The 16,961-nt window shown below is 52.5% G+C and overlaps 1 protein-coding gene across 2 annotated transcripts in view; it reads right to left on the bottom strand.

Moving 5' to 3' along the window:
• Nucleotides 1–15,951, bottom strand: part of RASSF5 (Ras association domain family member 5) — a 73,136-nt gene extending 57,185 nt beyond the window's left edge. For both annotated transcript variants that reach the window (XM_081493275.1, XM_081493274.1), the window contains exon 1: nt 15,430–15,951. In XM_081493275.1, coding sequence (XP_081349401.1) covers nt 15,430–15,892 — 463 coding nt within the window. In that variant the 5' untranslated portion in view covers nt 15,893–15,951. The remainder of the gene's footprint in view (nt 1–15,429) is intronic.
• Nucleotides 15,952–16,961: the final 1,010 nt, after the last annotated feature.

Consider the following 16,961-nt stretch of genomic DNA (forward strand, 5'->3'; position numbering starts at 1 on the left):
TGGTAAAACATACAAGTAAATGATGTGAGGTGGGAAAGCCAAATGAACCTCATTTCTCACGTCTGTAGGAGGCTTGTCATCTGGACCGTCTGACACCATATCCAAAAAGGTCCAAGTTGAATTTGGTTTGAATAGGGTGTGGCCATGCAGACAGACGTGCAAAGACATGGCACAATTTTTTTTTTTTACAGCACAATTTTTGATCTGTGACAATTAAAGTACACACACCCATCAGGACAGACATACTCTGAGGGACAGAGTTAAATCTTTTTATGACAAGTATGTCTCCTGTCTTTCCACATCTACCTAATTACTAGTCAGTTTTCCATGTGTGCACGCATGCATTTATTAGGGGCCTACCAAGGTTAAGTATTGCTCCAAAGGACAGCTGGTTTTATACAAAAACTTGTGTAAAAGGAAAAGTATATATATACATATATATATGTATATATATACATATAAGGATATAAAAGGAGTATACATATATATATATAACTTTGAATATATACACATATATTTTTAATACAGCTATTAAAATCCTGTTTTGATTGTCATCACAGGAAAAGATAAATCTTATTTCCAAAGCACTTAAAAAATTTGTTTAAAACACTGTAGATAGCTATAGGAAAGAACAAAATACTGCCATTTATAGCAACATGGATGGATCTAGAGATTGTCATACTGAATGAAATAAGTCAGACAGAAACAGATAAATATCATATGATATCACTTATAGGCAGAATCTAAAAAAATGGTACAAATGAACCTATTTACAAAGCAGAGAGTCACAGATGTAGAAAACAAACATGGTTACCAAGGAGGAAGCCAGGGGTGGGGCAGGAGGGATAAATCGGGAGGTGGGGATTGGCATGCACAGACTCCTGTACATAAGAGAGAACTGGGACTTCCCTGATGGTCCAGTGGCCAAGACTCCACCCTCTGAGGGCAGGGCGCCCTGGGTTCGATCCCTGGGGGACGAGCTAGATCCCGCATGCCGCAACTAAAACTCAGTGGAGCCAGATAAATAAATAAATAAAATGTTTTTAAAATACATAAGTAATAAGGACCTACTGATTAGCACAGAGAACTCTTCTCAATACTCTGTAATGACCTATATGGGAAAAGAACTTTAAAAAGAGTGGAATGGATACATGTATAACTGATTCACTTTGTTTTACAGCAGAAACTAACACAATATTGTAAACCAATCATACTCCAATAAAATTTTTTTTTATAAAAATACCACTGTGGATAGTTGGGTTTAAGGTGATTTAAGAAACAGCAACAAGCCCACGAAAACTAAAGCCAGTGTGGAGCTGCCGATGCCATCTCAGCTCCGGGCAGCTCAGAAGGGGCCTCTGCTTCCTCCAGGCATGTGTCACTCTGCTCTGGGTGTAGGAGAGACGAAGTAGGTGGGGTCCCCCCTCCAGGGCTCAGGGCCCCATCCCTGGGACACGTGCAGGAGCCTGGGCAGCTGGGAGAGACAAGGCATGGGCCCAGCAGCGAGGGGCAGACGTAACATGGAGGAGTTTGAGAGGTTTTTTGGTTTTTTGCTTTTGTTTTTAAAGCAGATACCATCTCTGAGAAGGGGCAAAAGGCCACCTGGCCTCTTGCTAAGCTTGAGTATATTTTTGGTAGTGTTCCACAGACCCCAGAGATAAGGACAGCCAAAGAGCTTCGCGAGAAGCCATGCCTAGGCATTGGCAGGCCGCAGGGCAGGGGCTAAAGCTTCCACAGGTGTGCAGGTGTGAAAGCATGCGCAGGTGTCTGCACACAGGCATGCCTGATCTGAGCGCCGGGAGGTCATAGGAGGCCAGGAGCAGAGGCTCAGCCTCACGGGACAGCCAGGCTGCTGAGGCCAACTGGGTTTTCCACACTTGCTCTGATGTCATTCGATTTCAGAGTGCCAATCACCAACCAACTGGGTGAAAGAAGGCTTTTGCAGGAGGAGAAAAGTAAATAGATTACATCTGAGGCCCTCTCTGCAGGAGGCACACAATGCCTTCTTTACAGCTGTATCCCTGTAGCCAGGACCACCATCCTGCTGACCCCTGAGCAGCCTTTTATAATGATCTATGACTTGCTCCTTGGCAACACACCTGCTCTGCTTCTAAGGATGCCCAGTGGGCTAATCCAGCCCTGTCTGTTAAGTGGCATGATAAATTCAATGATAGGAATTTTTCCAGAGAAGGTGTTTAATAGTTTCATGGCCTTCCTCTACTTCTGTCTGGGCAAATCTTCAAACCCTATCTCTTTTACTGAGATGTGAGTGGCCCACCTTGGCCCAGTATGTTGGAGGCTGGTACAGATGACCCAGGGTGAGTCATTGCTAAAAGTCTTTCTGGGAGCAGTTGCTGGTGAGGGGTCTGCTGTGTGACCAGCATCATGTCAACTGGTTTCTGCTGAGGTCATATTTAACCCATATAACACCAGCCGGAGGTGGGGATCCTTGGCTTCATTTAATGCTGGGAAAAACTGAGGCTCAGAGAGGTTAACCTGTACAAGGAAGGCCCTCCCACTCAGTATCCAAGGTCCAGACTCATTTGGGCCTGCCTCATGAGTAGATCTAGAGATTATCATGTTGTACTAATCAAAGTAAGTCAGAAAAAGACAGATACCATATGATATCATTTATATGTGGACTCTAAAAGATGACACAAACTAATATACCTATGAAAAAGAAACAGACATACAAATATAGAGAACAGACTTGTGGTTCCCAAGGGGGAGGGACGGCGTGGGAGGGAAGGACGGATGAGAGTTTGGGGTAAGCAGGTACAAACTGTTATGCACAGGATGGATAAACAAGGTCCTACCGTATAGCACAGGGAACTATACTCACTATCCTGTGACAAACTGTAATGGAAAATAACATGTATATATGTGTGTGTGTCTGTATAATTGAGTCACTTTGCTGTACAGCAGAAATTAAACACAACATTGTAAATCAACTGTACTTCAGTAAGGTTAAAATGAAGCTGGCCTGGCTCCAAGCCCCTTCCCTTAAACGCTACATTACAGGTCGCTCACGGAGCTGCAGCCTTCCACTGTCCACCATTCCCGCCATCTCTGCGCGTCCTGTCTCGCCCCTCCTCTTCCAGTCAATCTAACCAAATGCTGACACAAGTCGAACAAGCCGTAGCTGCAGTGCCATATCTGCCCTGACCTCAATGCTTGCCACTCCAGGCCTGATTGGTTCCATTAAATCTATAGCTCTTTGGGCTGAAGAGCAAAAGAGCAAGGAGATGCTCTGTTGAATAATTCGTAAGTGGGGGTGGAGGGAAGAGGGTGGATGGGAAGACACAAATGAACATTTAAATTGACAAACTCGGTCTTCAGCCATCCTCTCTCTGAGGGTCACAGTGTGTATTAGGCTATTGATGAGGATAAATCATTTAGGCTGGCTGAATAGTATTTGTCTCCAAATAGGGATGAGATCTAGGGAATTAAAATTCTCACTTTTTAAGCCGTAAAACTGTAATCAGGAAAATCAGATTTTCCACAGCTAAGATCATGCGATCTTTTAAATGCTTTCACAAATTGAGCTCAGAGACGATCTTTCAGTTTAGTTCTGTCCCTAAGGCTCAGTGTTGTGATCCACCCAGATGCCTACCTGTGCCTGAATGTGTGAGAGAACAGCATGGAGACAAAGGGGAAAGCTTATGGGTACCAAAGATCCAGCCATCAAAGAGAGGCAGCTAGAGGCCAGGAAGATGAGCAGAACCCGTCAGGGAGGAGTTTCTGGCCTGACCGCGTGGCTCTGACCCTCGGCCAGAGGCCTGACTTCTGTGGGCCATCTCATCTGTGAAACAGAATCACCGCTTTCCCACCCTCAGCATATAGAGATCTGGATGGAATAAATGATATTTAAAACAAACAAATAAAAAACCCAGATAAACACAAATCCCTTGGATCTTTAGCAGAAGAGAGCTGCAGAAATGCAAGATAGAGTAACTAGTCTGCTCCAGCAGGCAGAAGGCTAGACTGGAAGGCAGGTGCCCAGTCCCAGTCCTGGATCGGCCACCAGCTTGTTTTGCCCTTTGCCTCCTTTGTTTGAAGAAAAAAAAAAAGAGTCGATGATCTCCGATCCCATGAAACTTTGAATTGCTACAGTCTCTCCTCCTCATCTTCCACTCAGCTACTCCGTCCCGTTACCCTTCCCCAGCGAGGACGGCTCTCACCCCAGTTCGTGCTGCGGGAGGTGTCTGCAGCCAGTCACGGCAGGGCTGCGGCTCCTGTCCAGCCGTGTTCCACCCTGCAGCCTCCAGCCCCTGAAAGGCACCTCCACTAACCATGCAGGTGAGAAGCCTTGGCTAGGAAATTTCACTGCCCCGGGGTCCTGAGAAGGCCAACTCAGCAGCTTGGCAAGGTGTGATGCCCCTGGGAGCCACAGGATGCCCAGAAATGGAAAAGAGGGGTCACTCAAGATGCCCGTCTGTATTCCACCCATTCAGGGACTGGATTGGGGTGACTGCTTGGCTCTCATGCTCAGTCAAGGAAAAGCTGCTAAAACCCACAGCCAACCTGGACTTCTGAAGTCCCGCCTAAACCTGGCAGGTTGGCAGCATCTGAATGTTGGTCCCCGGGAGTCAGGAGGGCCAAGGAGGGGTGCTGAGCTCAGCATGAAATACCAGGCGTCCAGGGGCTCCCTCATGGCCTTCCCCAGGGAGAAGGCCGCTAGCCTGGCCCCCCTACTCCTGAACACCCCCAGCTGGAGTGACCCGGACCTACCTCCAGCCAGCCGGGTGTCAGGGCGGAACCCCTGAAGGGCCTGGGGCTTTAGGGACCCCCAGTGGCCCTTGGGGAGCCTGTGGAAGAGGCGCTGGAGTCGCAAGGTGATGGTTCCGAAGCAGGCAGAGGCCGCCTCCTCCACCCGGCCCTCAGTCATCCCGCTGGGCTGCGGGCGGATCACTAGCTTCTCTCCAGGCCTGGTGTCAGAGACAGAGCGATGAAGCGGGAGCCACTGGCCCAGGAGGACTCCAGGCCTTGTGTGAGCCAGGCTTTGCTGCAATCAACCCAGCCTCCCTGCTCCTCCGAAGGCAGGCCAGGGCACCGGGGACCCGGGCCAGCAGCAGCCCAGCCGGACAGATGCCTTCTTCCCAGCTGAGGTCCCATCCCCTCCACCTCCCCTCAGCGGAAAACTTTCTATTCCTGGGGCTTTTAGCTTGATAAGATAAACATGCCCCCAAACAGGCTGCAGAAAGAGCCCGCCCCGTGCCTCGCTTCTCAGGAGCGCCTGTGAATCTGAAAAATCAACGTCTCCAAAGTTTCAGCAGACGACAGGAATGATCGGTTACCTCACGCGGGTGCCCAACCCAGGAACTCGTTAATGGATCTCTTTGGGGATGTCGGATTAATAATGCTTTACCAGCTGCACAGGTTCCTAAGGGACAACCGGCTAATTCACATCCTCCCAGGCTAAGCCTGGAGTGGGGGAAGAGCTCTCAGCTGCCAGGGCCCCTAGGAAGCGGTGTTGCCTTAAGAGGGTCAGACCACTTATCTGAGAGCAAATACCGGAGCAGAGAAGAGGCGACAGGAATTGGAGGGAGAAAGAGAACAGTCTCCCGTGAAGAGGCAGAGGGCTTCCCAGGCAGTGCTAGTGGTAAAGAACCTGTCTGCCAATGAAGGAGAGGTAAGAGACTCGGGTTCAATCCCTGGGTGGGGAAGGTCCCCTGAAGGAGGAGACAGCAACCCACTCCAGTATCCTTGCCTGGAGAATCCCACGGACAGAGGGGCCTGGCGGGCTGCAGTCCATGGGGTTGCAGAGTCAGACACGACTGAAACGACTGAGTAGGCAAGCACACATGCATGGAGAGGCAGAGCTGTTGTTCTCTTGCCCTAACATGGGGTTCATAGGGTGTCCCCTCAACATGACTCGCAGAAGCACCCAAGTCCTGGGGGAGAAGTCCCCAGACGGGCTGTCACCTGGGCAAGGTGGGCGATTAGAGGTGGACAGATGGCAGAACCTTCTAGGAAGACCAGGGAGAGGGGTCCTGCTCCTGTGCTGCCCAGAGACTGCAGAACTCACCCACCAGCCGCCGGCAGGGCCCTGCTTCACATGAAGGGGGGCGCTCTCCTTCAACCAAAGGAGAGCGACCCCAGAGGACCAAGGAAGCTGCACTTACACCTCTGTGGGCTGAGTCCAGAAAGGTTCACGAGTTCAGCTGAGAGTTCCGTGGGCCCTCGTGCAGCCACCAACCTGCTCCCACCCCTTTATGCTGTGGTTCTTCCCCAGGCCACAGAGAACGCTGAATGGCATCATATCCCAGAGGCAAGGTCCTCTGGCCACCGAGAGGAGAAAATGGTAGAACAAACCTAAACTGCACCTGCCCCCTCACAGGAGCTCTGGCCAGGAGGACTCAGCTAGACCACCCCTCCCTGCTGAGGCCCTCAGCACTTGGTGCAGGAACAATAAGGCACATAGTTTATAAGTCATCTATTTAATACAGAGATGTCCCCAAATGCCCCCTTCCTCGGGCTGGGACACTGGTTGTTTCTCCCTAATGCTTCCTCATGGGGGACTGGGCTGCTAATGGTCTTTTTTGTGATCCTCTAGTTTACCCAGCAGCTTCCCTGGTGGCTCAGTGGTGAAGAATCCACCTGCCAATGCAGGAGACCTGGGTTCGATCCCTGGGTCGGGAAGATCCCCTGGAGAAGGGAATGACTGCTCACTCCAGTATTCTTGCTGGGAGAATTCCATGGACAGAGGAACCTGTTGGGCTATAGTCCATGGGGTTGCAAGAGAGTCAGACACAATAGCGACTAAACAACAAGTTTACCCAGCAGCTCTGCATAGACAAGCCTCACAAGTGAGTCCAGGTCCTGAGATGATAGCAGCTCACCGTGCGAGGCTGGAGCCCAGGTTCCTGGCCCCACTGGGACGTAAGATCTTCACAAGGACCCAGGCTCTCCCGCCTGGCTAAGGACAGACAAGGGTGGCATTCCCACTGTCATGCTCAGAGAAGAGGACATGCACATGCCGGGGGAATTTTAAATCGTGAGTCATGTGTCATGGGGGAAAATCCCTCCTGAATGCCCCACTTGGGCTTGAGGAGGCACTGATCTCACTTCCCCGTTTCCTCATCACAGAGATGTTTTGTGGACAGGTTAAGTCACTGGGTAAGCCAGCAGGAAAGAACTGGCTGAGAAGCCAGACAGTTCTTTGGAAGGTTCTAGAATCCTCACTCCTGATCTTTTGAAAACTTGGATAGGTTGTCTACTGTAGCGATATTTTAGGAGGAACACAGTGACCTCTTGCTGCCCCAACATCTAAGCACTGACCCTCTGACCATGCCGAAGAGTGCAGCCAAGGCCAACATAATCTGGAGGAACACCCTTCACCATCCTACATGCTGGGGTTGCAAAAATTTCTCACCTTGATATACCTATTTATAAAAAGGTCCTTCCAGATTGCTTTTAAAAACTTTCATCACTAGAAGAGACATTTACATACTGTATGCTCAATCTCTTTTTTCTAAAAACTCTCAAGTTACAGCTGGAATCTTTTGTTCCATTTGAATAATAAGGCATCTCTGAGTTTTCTTTGGATTTTTAATACTTTCCTCAGTTGCAGAAAGGACATAATTGTTTCAACAGAAACCACAAAGCCTCCAGCTTCCATTTAACTTAGATGGAAAAAACAGCTTCCGCCAAGTCAGCAAGGAAAGTAAGTGATGACACCCAAATATGAACCTGACCTGGAGAAACACTGTCAGAGTTGGGGTGGGGGGTGCTTTTTGCCGTCCCCAACTCAGCTACATCATTGCCCGGGACAGGGAGGAAGCCCACAATACAAACCTCAGTTTATTTTCCAGTCCCAATCCAACTCTTCTTCCCATAGTTGTCCCCTCTGAGACACAACCTAATTTCTCTTAGGTTCATGGTCAATCCTGTGTCATGAACTCTGACGCTGGGTCACAGCAAGGAGGATCTTTTCTGTTCCAGGAAAAGATCTTCAACCTGCATGTCCACGCCCACCCCCCTACACACACCTAACACTAGTGGGGTAGTGGTGGGGACAGACACACTTGTTCCTTTTATCTTGAGATTGAAGAAAAACGTCACCTTTTTTTTCAGGACCTCATGATTTACACATGCTGAAAATCTATTTAGAAAGCAAACCCTGAAGACAGGCTGAAGGGCCGCCAGCTCTCAGTTGTCCAGAGCCTGACTGATCCTCTAGCTTGTACAGGGCTTACCCACCCCTCGGCTCACCTCTCTCTCTTTCTGTATCTCTTCTTAGGGACATTTCAGCATTTGTTGGCAGGTGAAAGAGGAAGCTCCACTAACTGGCACGTTCAGTGACATTAGCTCATGGGGCAAAATGCTACTCTGTTGGGTTCTGGTGCTGGTTTTGCTGCTAACCCTCTGGGTCATCAGAGAAGCCGTTGACTCTCTGAATGCTGGGTCTCCTGGTCTGTGAGATGACCATGATCCAACCAGCCCTGCCTGTCTCTCAAGGGTGCTGCTGGGCCCAGCAGAGCCAGTAGGCAAGAAAACACTTTAGATGCGGCCAAGTCACCTCTGAGATAAACTGATCTCTGCTCCCACAGTTCCTTGGCCATTCTCAGTACTTTCTTGTTTCACATGAATATCCCCATCTTTGTAGACTCACGGAATACCAATTTGCATCTTCAGCAAATATGACGATTCTTTCCCAGATCCGGCATCCGGGAGAAACAAAACACAAAAGGATTAAAAAAAAAAAACAAAATGGGCAAAGAACATCACTGTTCTTTCAGGCCTGACTTTTGCGGACCTGTGGTTTGATTTATGAAAGGTACACAGAAGCCAAGTTTTCATGTTTTAGCAGTCCTAAGCCAACAGCCACTGCAGACGTCTGAGTAAGATCTGCTCCGCCCTGGAAATGTTTGTTCAAGAAACAGGGAGGGGGAATAGAAGGTGGCCTGCAGGCCCTCCGCTGAACAGTAAACACGACCCAGCCTCACTGTGGTCACAGGCGAGAGACATACCCGGCTACCTGCCTGCCTGCCTGCCCGCCCAGTGACACATGGGAACTGCTTGAAGTTTTCAACACCACCCCTCTTTCCAACCCTCGACACAACGTCTGTTCGTGCCCCGCTACCCCACCGATGCCCTCAATGAGGCCAGGGGAATGGGGGTGAGCCGGAACACCCTGCAGAACATCTGGGGGCACTACAGCAGTCAGGGCTCACAGGACAGAGTGCTCTCCACCAGGGGGCTGGGCACGGAGCTGCTGATGCCAGGACAGACCCTGCCGCGCTTCCCCCTTCCTCTCCAAACAAGGCAAACGAGAGCCCAGCATCCCAGCTTTCCCTGTGGGTACATCTCTCAAGAATGCTCTCCGTGCCAGGAACCACAGGCAGGCTCGAACAGGCCCTGCGTGAACCTGCCAGCCACGGTGGCCAACACCCCACAGCGGAGGGCTCCCAGACTCCGCCAGGCTTTGCCCACACTGGCAGGGGGCAGGGGACCCTTCAAGAACACCCAAGATCACCTCCCAGGTCCAGGTCAAGATGGTGCTGACCTTGGGGGAGCACTCCTGTGAGTCCTCCCCGGGGCCAATTTTTACTCCACTTCTACCAGGGGACTGAGCCTGCCGTCCTCCCTGCCGTCATCCCCTCACCCCACCGAAGCCCAAAAGCTGGCCCAGAGCCCCTCCCAGCCCTGAGATCCGGCCCTGAACATGTACGGAGAAGCTGCCAAAACTCTTGGAGAAAAACCGAAAGTGACTAAAGGCACAACCATCTCCCGGGTCAGGGCTGGCCTTGCCAGCGTCAGCTGCCTGCAGCACTCCCCGACCCAGCCAAGGGAAAGCGACCCAGACCCCGGGGGGCGGTGGGGTGGGGTGAGGCCCTCTGAGAGGCGGGAAGCCGGCCTTGGGGAGGGATGTCCCGTCTGCCTGCTCTGCACAGCCACAAACACCTGTCCAAGGTGCTCACTGAGTCATCGGAGGAGGACAGCCACCAGGAAGGGCCTCTGATGAGGCCTCAGCAGCCTTCACAGCGTCTCAGCAGGCAGGGCCAGAGCAGAACGCAGCTCCTTCTCCCGGGACACTGCGGGCTGACGGGTGAGGATCGGGAGCGCCCTGCGGGAGAGCCCTGGGGAGGCAAGGGCTGAGATGCCCCGTGGGCAGCAGCCGGAGGTCCCCCAGATGCTGGGTGTGGACCAAAGGCAGGAAATGGCATGACAGCCTGAGCTGGTCCAGGCCACCTTCAGGGCCGGTCGGGTTTGCCCAACATGAGGCTCTAAGCTCCCCTGCCCCTACCAGGTGGACGGGCGCCTCCTTCTCTCTGTCCTGACCTCGTGAATCTGCTCTGGGATGAATGTGGACACAGCAGGCAAAGGCTGTAGGCTCCTCAGAGGAAAGGCACTGTGGACCCGTGAAGAATTCCTCCGGGGCGTATCATTCTTAGAGCCGCACCGGGCCTGCCCTGAGTCTCAGCCGCTCTCTGAGCCCCTGGCTCCTGCCTTCAGGCTGCAGCCAGCTTCCCGGGGCTACAGGGTCCCCTCAGCAGCCAGGCAGAGCTGGGGGCTGTCTTTCCCCTGCCCTACAAGGCCTATCTGCCAGGCTTGGCGCCAGCTGAATTTACTGGTAAACTTGGGGAGAAGAGAGAGGATCAAGCCCACATAGCTGAGGGGAGATGTCAATTCACTTCCCCCTAATAACTCTGCAGGGTCATCAGGAGAACACACACGTTCATTACCAAGTCTAATTAGGCTGGCAGACAAGTGGCATTAATCATTTTTGACTGTACCTGGGATTCAAGCCCCTCTTACTCCATAATCAGAAAATTTTATGCTCTGATGGATAGCGGGAAAAAATTAAACCCACATTTAATCCTTTCACTTTCATCTTGTGAAAACACAGGAAGCAGGGAGGGGAAGAAACAGAGAGCAACAGCCTGGGGACCTCAAATGGCCTCTCTCAAAGCCTTCCAGGTCCCTTCTCTGCCCTCCCATGGCCCCCACCCCTCCACCAGGACTTTCCCCAAGAAAAAAACCCCAATCAGAGCCAGAAGCAGGGGAGGGAAGGGAGGTGGGGGATTCCACTCTCTCTCTCTAACAACAAAATGTCCATTTCAGGGCTTAATTTTCCTAACCTCCAAAGCCAAACATGGGCCTGAATTAATGAAAATACTTTAAGCCACATACTTCAGTGCTACCAGGTGTCCTGGACAAATAAAACACTTTCCAAGTGCCCCAGGTTCCTGGGTCTGCTACAGAGAGACTCATTGTCCATGTCCCAGTAACCTCTTCTGCAAAGAACCCAAGAGAGGGGCTGGGTCTGTGGGACTCTGTGGCTGTCACACGGGGCGTCCAGTCTGTGCAGAGAGGTGGGTTAAGCTCGACCACTGATGCTGTGATGAGACATAGCTAGCAAGGCTCGACAAGGGGCTCTGTGAGATACCAGACCTCCTCACCCAGGAGGTCCCTGTTCCCATGCCAGCAGGCTCCGTGGCAAACACCTCCCACTCCCACCATAATTCAGGTCTCCCACAGGAGGGGGAGGTCAGGATGGTGAGCCCCAGGGCCCCCCTTCACCCTATAACCCCAATCCCGTGACCCTTTACAGCTCTGAACACACCCCTCCAGAGAGGACCCACTCCACTAGTAATGTGCAAGGCATATCCAAGTATCCCTCTCTCAGTGTGGAGTTGGACTTAGCTTTTCCCATTTTCCAGACTATTTCATACTCCAAGATGGCTAATGCATCTACCAAAACAAGATGAAAGGTTAACTCTGTGTTCCTTCTATAGAAGAAAGGGTCCACAACCTGTAAGGGACACTCCCTGAGAATAAAGGCAAAGGGCAGTCCATGAGAGTTCCAAGGGTTGTGTGCTACTGGCCATTCCCTCTTGGAATGATGGAAATGGATCCTCACCATGGCCACTGTCCCCCCTCCCCCAGACACACACACATGACTTCATATAATCTACCTCTCTCTCCCCCTCCCAATCCCCACCAGATTTCCTTCTCTATCTAATAAACACGAGTTCTTTAATCCTGGAAATGAATATCAACTTTGAACTTCTCCTGTTGGCAAATCCAGCATTAACCAGAGCTCAGTTACAGTCCTTGAAGTAGGGATAAGCTTGAGATAGAGGAATTTTCACTGAAATGGCAGTGGGAAGACAGTTTTCTAAACGCTTCCCTTATTAAAAGCCCATTTTGCCAACATAGCTCCTACCCAGTGTCAACCTCCTGCTGAGACAGATGTCATTTACATACCCGCTGTCCCTCCACATGTTTCCAAGAGCCAGGAGATTTAATAGCAAAAACAGATGACCGTCTTTATCAGCCATGAGACTGTGCTTGATGCTAGGGACAAGTGGTACAAATACAAGGTGCCAGGGTCCTGATGACCTCAAGGCCACCAACACGCTGTGAGGATGCCCACAGCAGGCAGGAGTGGCACTGTGGTTAGTGCCCTGCCCTGCACCGCCTGGGATGCGCAGGACACCCTCTTTCCCACTCAGCTCAGCAATCAAGCGAGTTGGAAAACTGCTCTCACTGTTTGGAAAGGTGATCCTAAGAAGTATCGGGAGCCCAGGCAAATTGTTACAGCCGCGGGATGGGAGGTGATAATAATAACATTCATACTGCCCTAAACATTTATGTTGCCTTCTACCAGGCACTGTTCTAAGCCCTTTCCATATATTAATTCATTTAATTCTCACATTAACACAACTGAGAAGGTAATGCTATCATCTCAATTTTTTAAAACACAGAAGTGGAACACAGAGGTACCCAGGGTCACACAGAGACTAATTGGCAGAATCAGGATTCAAACCTAGGTCTTCTGGTTCCAGGCTGTTCTCTTAGGCACTGCAGAGTACTGCCTTTCAAAAGTCATGGTTCTGACCCTTGCTTTTTAAAACAAAGATAAAACAAACCCACCCCACCATGGAATTAGAACTTCAGTTGAAAGAAAGATGATTGGTGAGTATGGCCTGCTGTGTCTCTACCTGCCAGCCATCAGAACATTTCTCAACTGTTACCATCCAGCTACAAGTCCACAATCAGTTAAATATTAATAATGACAAACAGAGGCTCCTCTCTGTAGCCTCTTGATTCCAACTCTGTTTCCTCTCTAGTGTTCAGACATCCCTGGTTGGTATTAACCCACCTAGCTGAGGGCTACCAAGTCACACAGAAATCAGAGGACATGCTTGTTCACCTGGGGTTTCCTTTCACAAGAAACTATCTAATGTGAAAGTATGAAAGTGAAAGTCGCTCAGTAGTGTCCGACTCTTTGCGACCCCATGGAATTCATGGAATTCTCCAGGCCAGAGTACTGGAGTGGGTAGCCTTTCCCTTCTCCAGGGGATCTTCCCAACCCAGGGATCAAACCCAGGTCTTCTGCATTGCAGGTGGATTCTTTACCAGCTGAGCCACAAGGGAAGCCCTGAATAAATTCATTTAATCATGGAGTATCACGCATATACACAAATAAACACACAGACACCATTACCAACAACAACCCCGCAAGTCATAAAACTATATGCCAAATGTTCAACAACTGACACAGTCCTCCAGTGTCTTTTTCACTCTTATTTTTAAACTTTTCTCTGTTTTTGCCATGCTGCACAGCATGCAATATATTAAGTTTCCTGATGAGGGATCAAGCTCTGCAGTGGAAGCACGGAGTCCTAACCACTGGACCAATTGGAAGTCCTCAATGTCCTAATACAAACTAGAATTCCAATGAAGCAGCTTTCCTGGGATTCCAGCACATTAAAATCCATTACAATGGGGATACTCCCTCTCTGTGTTACTGTTGGGAGGCAGTAAAGTACCCCAGGGCCCTTGAGAGGGCAAAAGCTGCAAACACATCAGGGGGAAAGTTGCATTTGATTCTACTGAAGGTCAGGGCGATTTGCCAAGTGACAGCAGCCCTCCACCCACATCACACATTTCTGTATCTATTGCCCTTTCCTTTCTAATTAGCACCTGAACTGAGTTCTGATGATGGAAGGAGCAGAACCCACTCCCCCTTCCCACACTCCTCTTCTGCTCGATCCTGGCTTCGAGTCTGAGCTCTGCTTCCCTGAAGCCAGCTGCAGTGGGAAGCACACTGCACAGCCTTGGCTGGGGACTGCAGAGAGGCAAGGTCAGGCTTTCCTGATGAGGTTGTGATAGTTGCTGCTGCACAAGGCTGCAGCTGGATGGGAGATGCAGGGCTGCTGTCATGTGGGAAGAGGCTTGGCTGAAAGATGCAACCCCAAGCCATTTCCAGAGATGCTTTCTAGAGGTTGTGCCATTGTCTGCGCTTTGTGCTTCAGATATTTAAACTATCTATATAAACACATACGCACATGGGTGTGGGTATTGTCTGCCGAACATGGCAACAGCAAATATGGGGTGGGGAATAGGAAAAGAAGAAATCTATTTTTCTAGATAAATCTAATAGGAAAAGAAGAAAAGAAACACCACTGAAGAAATAAACACACCTAACTGCTGGAAGAGAAAAATAACAACCCCCTAAGAAGACAGCAAATGTGCTCAGAAAATCTATACAGTGGATGTCCAGTGTTTTATAGTCAGGCTTTGAGAAGATTCTGGCTCAGGAGGAGGCTGGAAGGACCTGAGAGCTCTGGGGAGGGTGAGACAGGGCAGGTAGTTGGGTAATTCTCAAGCTTGATGACTGGAGCAGTAGCCAGTAGGAGGAAGAGGAGGAAGCAGGGCCCAGCCAAACATCAGAGCAGAGGGCAAAGGTCTGAGGGGCCAGAGGTGGAAGGCGGGAGAGGGCACGGATCCAGGGTCATTTCAAGCTCTTCTCAAGCCTCATGGCCTCTGTCCATCCAAAGCCCAACCAGGTCTCTTCCCTGTCCCCACAGGTCACCCTGGAGGAAGGGGGTACCACAGGCAGGCATGTGCCATGGGTCTGTACCATAGGCAGACCAACACCAAGTCATCTTCCATTACCCTAATAAGCACGGGCCAAATGGTCATCTCAGGAACCCACCCTCAAGAGGCTACAACAAAAGCAAGAGAAGGCATTGCAGACAAGGGATTGATCTTGTAGCATCAGGCATCAACCCCAGCCTTTGTGCATGTGTGTGTCTGTGTGTGTACTGGCTGTATCTGGAGAGGGGCGAGGCGCGCACCTGTCAGAGGAAGAGGTGTTTGTTAAATACCGCATAAGCATACCTAGGCACTAGAGCACACAGGGCGGGGCTCTAAGGAGCAGAGTGTCCAGGGGCTACCTCCATCGGTGAAAATCCAGGTCTCCCCTGGAGCCGGACAGGGCAGCGCCCCTCTCGGCTCGCCCCAGCCGGCTCACTCGCAGCTGCTCGCGGGCGGACGGCGGTCTTCCCGCGCCGCCCCCTCCCCTCCACCAGCCCTCACACTTACTAGCTAAGCGCCCGCCCCCCCCGACCCCCGGGCCCCGGCCCTCGCGCTTACTAGCGCAGCGCAGCGCCCCCCTCCGGCCCCCACACTTACTAGCGCAGCGCAGCGCCCGCCGCCACACCTCTCGCGCGCACAGGTCGCACCAGCCCCGGCCGCCCAGCAGCGCCAGTTCCGCGAAGCAGTGGCCCTCGCCTCGCTCCGCCGGGACGCGGGGATCCTGCCGCTGCTCGAAGATGCTGCGCACGTCGCGGGGCCGGGGCGCTCCAGGCCGCCGCCGCAGTCTCTGCTGCAGACCAGGCCGGAGAGGGCGAGCGGGTCGGGAGGCCCGGGGCTGGGGCTCCGGGTCCCCCCGGGCGGCCCTCCGGGCACCGCGTCTCTCGTGCGCCCCGGGCGCAGTGGAGAGGGGCGCGGGGGCGCAGCGGCGCGAGGAGTGGCCCGGGGGCGGCGGCGGCGGCGGCGGCTCGGGGCCGCTCAGGCTCTGCAGATAGCGTGGCGGTTCTGGCTCCAAGAGCAGCCGGTACGGGCGCTGCCCGATGGCCGGGGACGCCATGGCCATGCCGGGCTGGCCGCAGCGGCTCTCCGCGTTGGCGCTCCTCCCGAGTCCGCCTCGAGAGCGGGGCGGCCCCAGACCGGCGCGCCTTTAAAGGCACCGCAGCCTGCGGGGCGGGGCGGGGGCGGGGAGACCTCGGAGAGGCAGGAAGGACGACTCGAGGGAACCACCGACCGCACGAGGGGCAGGGGCGGTAGTAGGGGACGCCTGGGTGAGTGTGGATTTCGGGGAGTCTTCAGGTAGCCGGGGCAGCTGAAGGATTGCACGTGGAAAGCTTCTTTACAGGACAACTCAGAAAAGGCATTCTGGGGGAGTCTCCTGCCTTCAGCCCTACCTCCTCTCCTCTCCCATCCTTCACCCCAACCCCAGATTTCCACCCGCCAACCCCAGGTTCCCACGCCCCCAATCCACACCCCAACCCGCCCCGAGGAGGGAGCCGGCCGGAGGGAAGGGCTTAGAAACGGAGGATGGGGTCCAGGGAGACGTCCACTGGCTCGGGGTCTGCCCGCTGACCTCCCGGTTTTCACGCCGACCGGAGGGACGCGTCCCCCGGCCCTTCCCCTCTCTCGCTCGCCGCAGTCCGCTGCCCCCGCGCGCGCCGAGCCGGGCGCAGGTAGGGGATACCCGGCTCCGGCTCGCGGGCCAGCCGCGGCTCCGAGTCCCGTGACGGCGGGGGACGCTTCCGATGCTGATGGCAGCGGGCTGTCCGCTCTCCACGTTCACTCTGGTTGGATTTCCCCTTTCGCAGCAGCCCTGGCCGGTAGGATAGTCCTTTCCCGGAAGACTGGAGTTCTGGAGATCCTAGGTCTGTGCGAACAGTCCGGCGCCCCGTGGGTTGGGAGAGCTTTCCTTCCTAAGTCAAATCTGCCTCTCCCCATAGCTGTTCTAGTAATTACTGTGGAAATATCACCACCACCCCCGCCCGCAAAAGCCCTGCTTTGTAAATGGTGTGGACAGCCCGCCTGTGGGACTCAGAGAGAGATTCCTTTCTATCAGTTCGAAGACAGGCTTCACAGCCTCCTTCCTCCTTTCGACTTTAATGCTCTGCTGTCTTCGCCATGAAAGCCTTAATCGT

Source organism: Giraffa tippelskirchi, chromosome 5, assembly GCF_054371585.1.
Source record: "Giraffa tippelskirchi isolate mGirTip1 chromosome 5, T2T-mGirTip1v1.2.pri, whole genome shotgun sequence".
Lineage (NCBI taxonomy): Eukaryota > Metazoa > Chordata > Mammalia > Artiodactyla > Giraffidae > Giraffa > Giraffa tippelskirchi.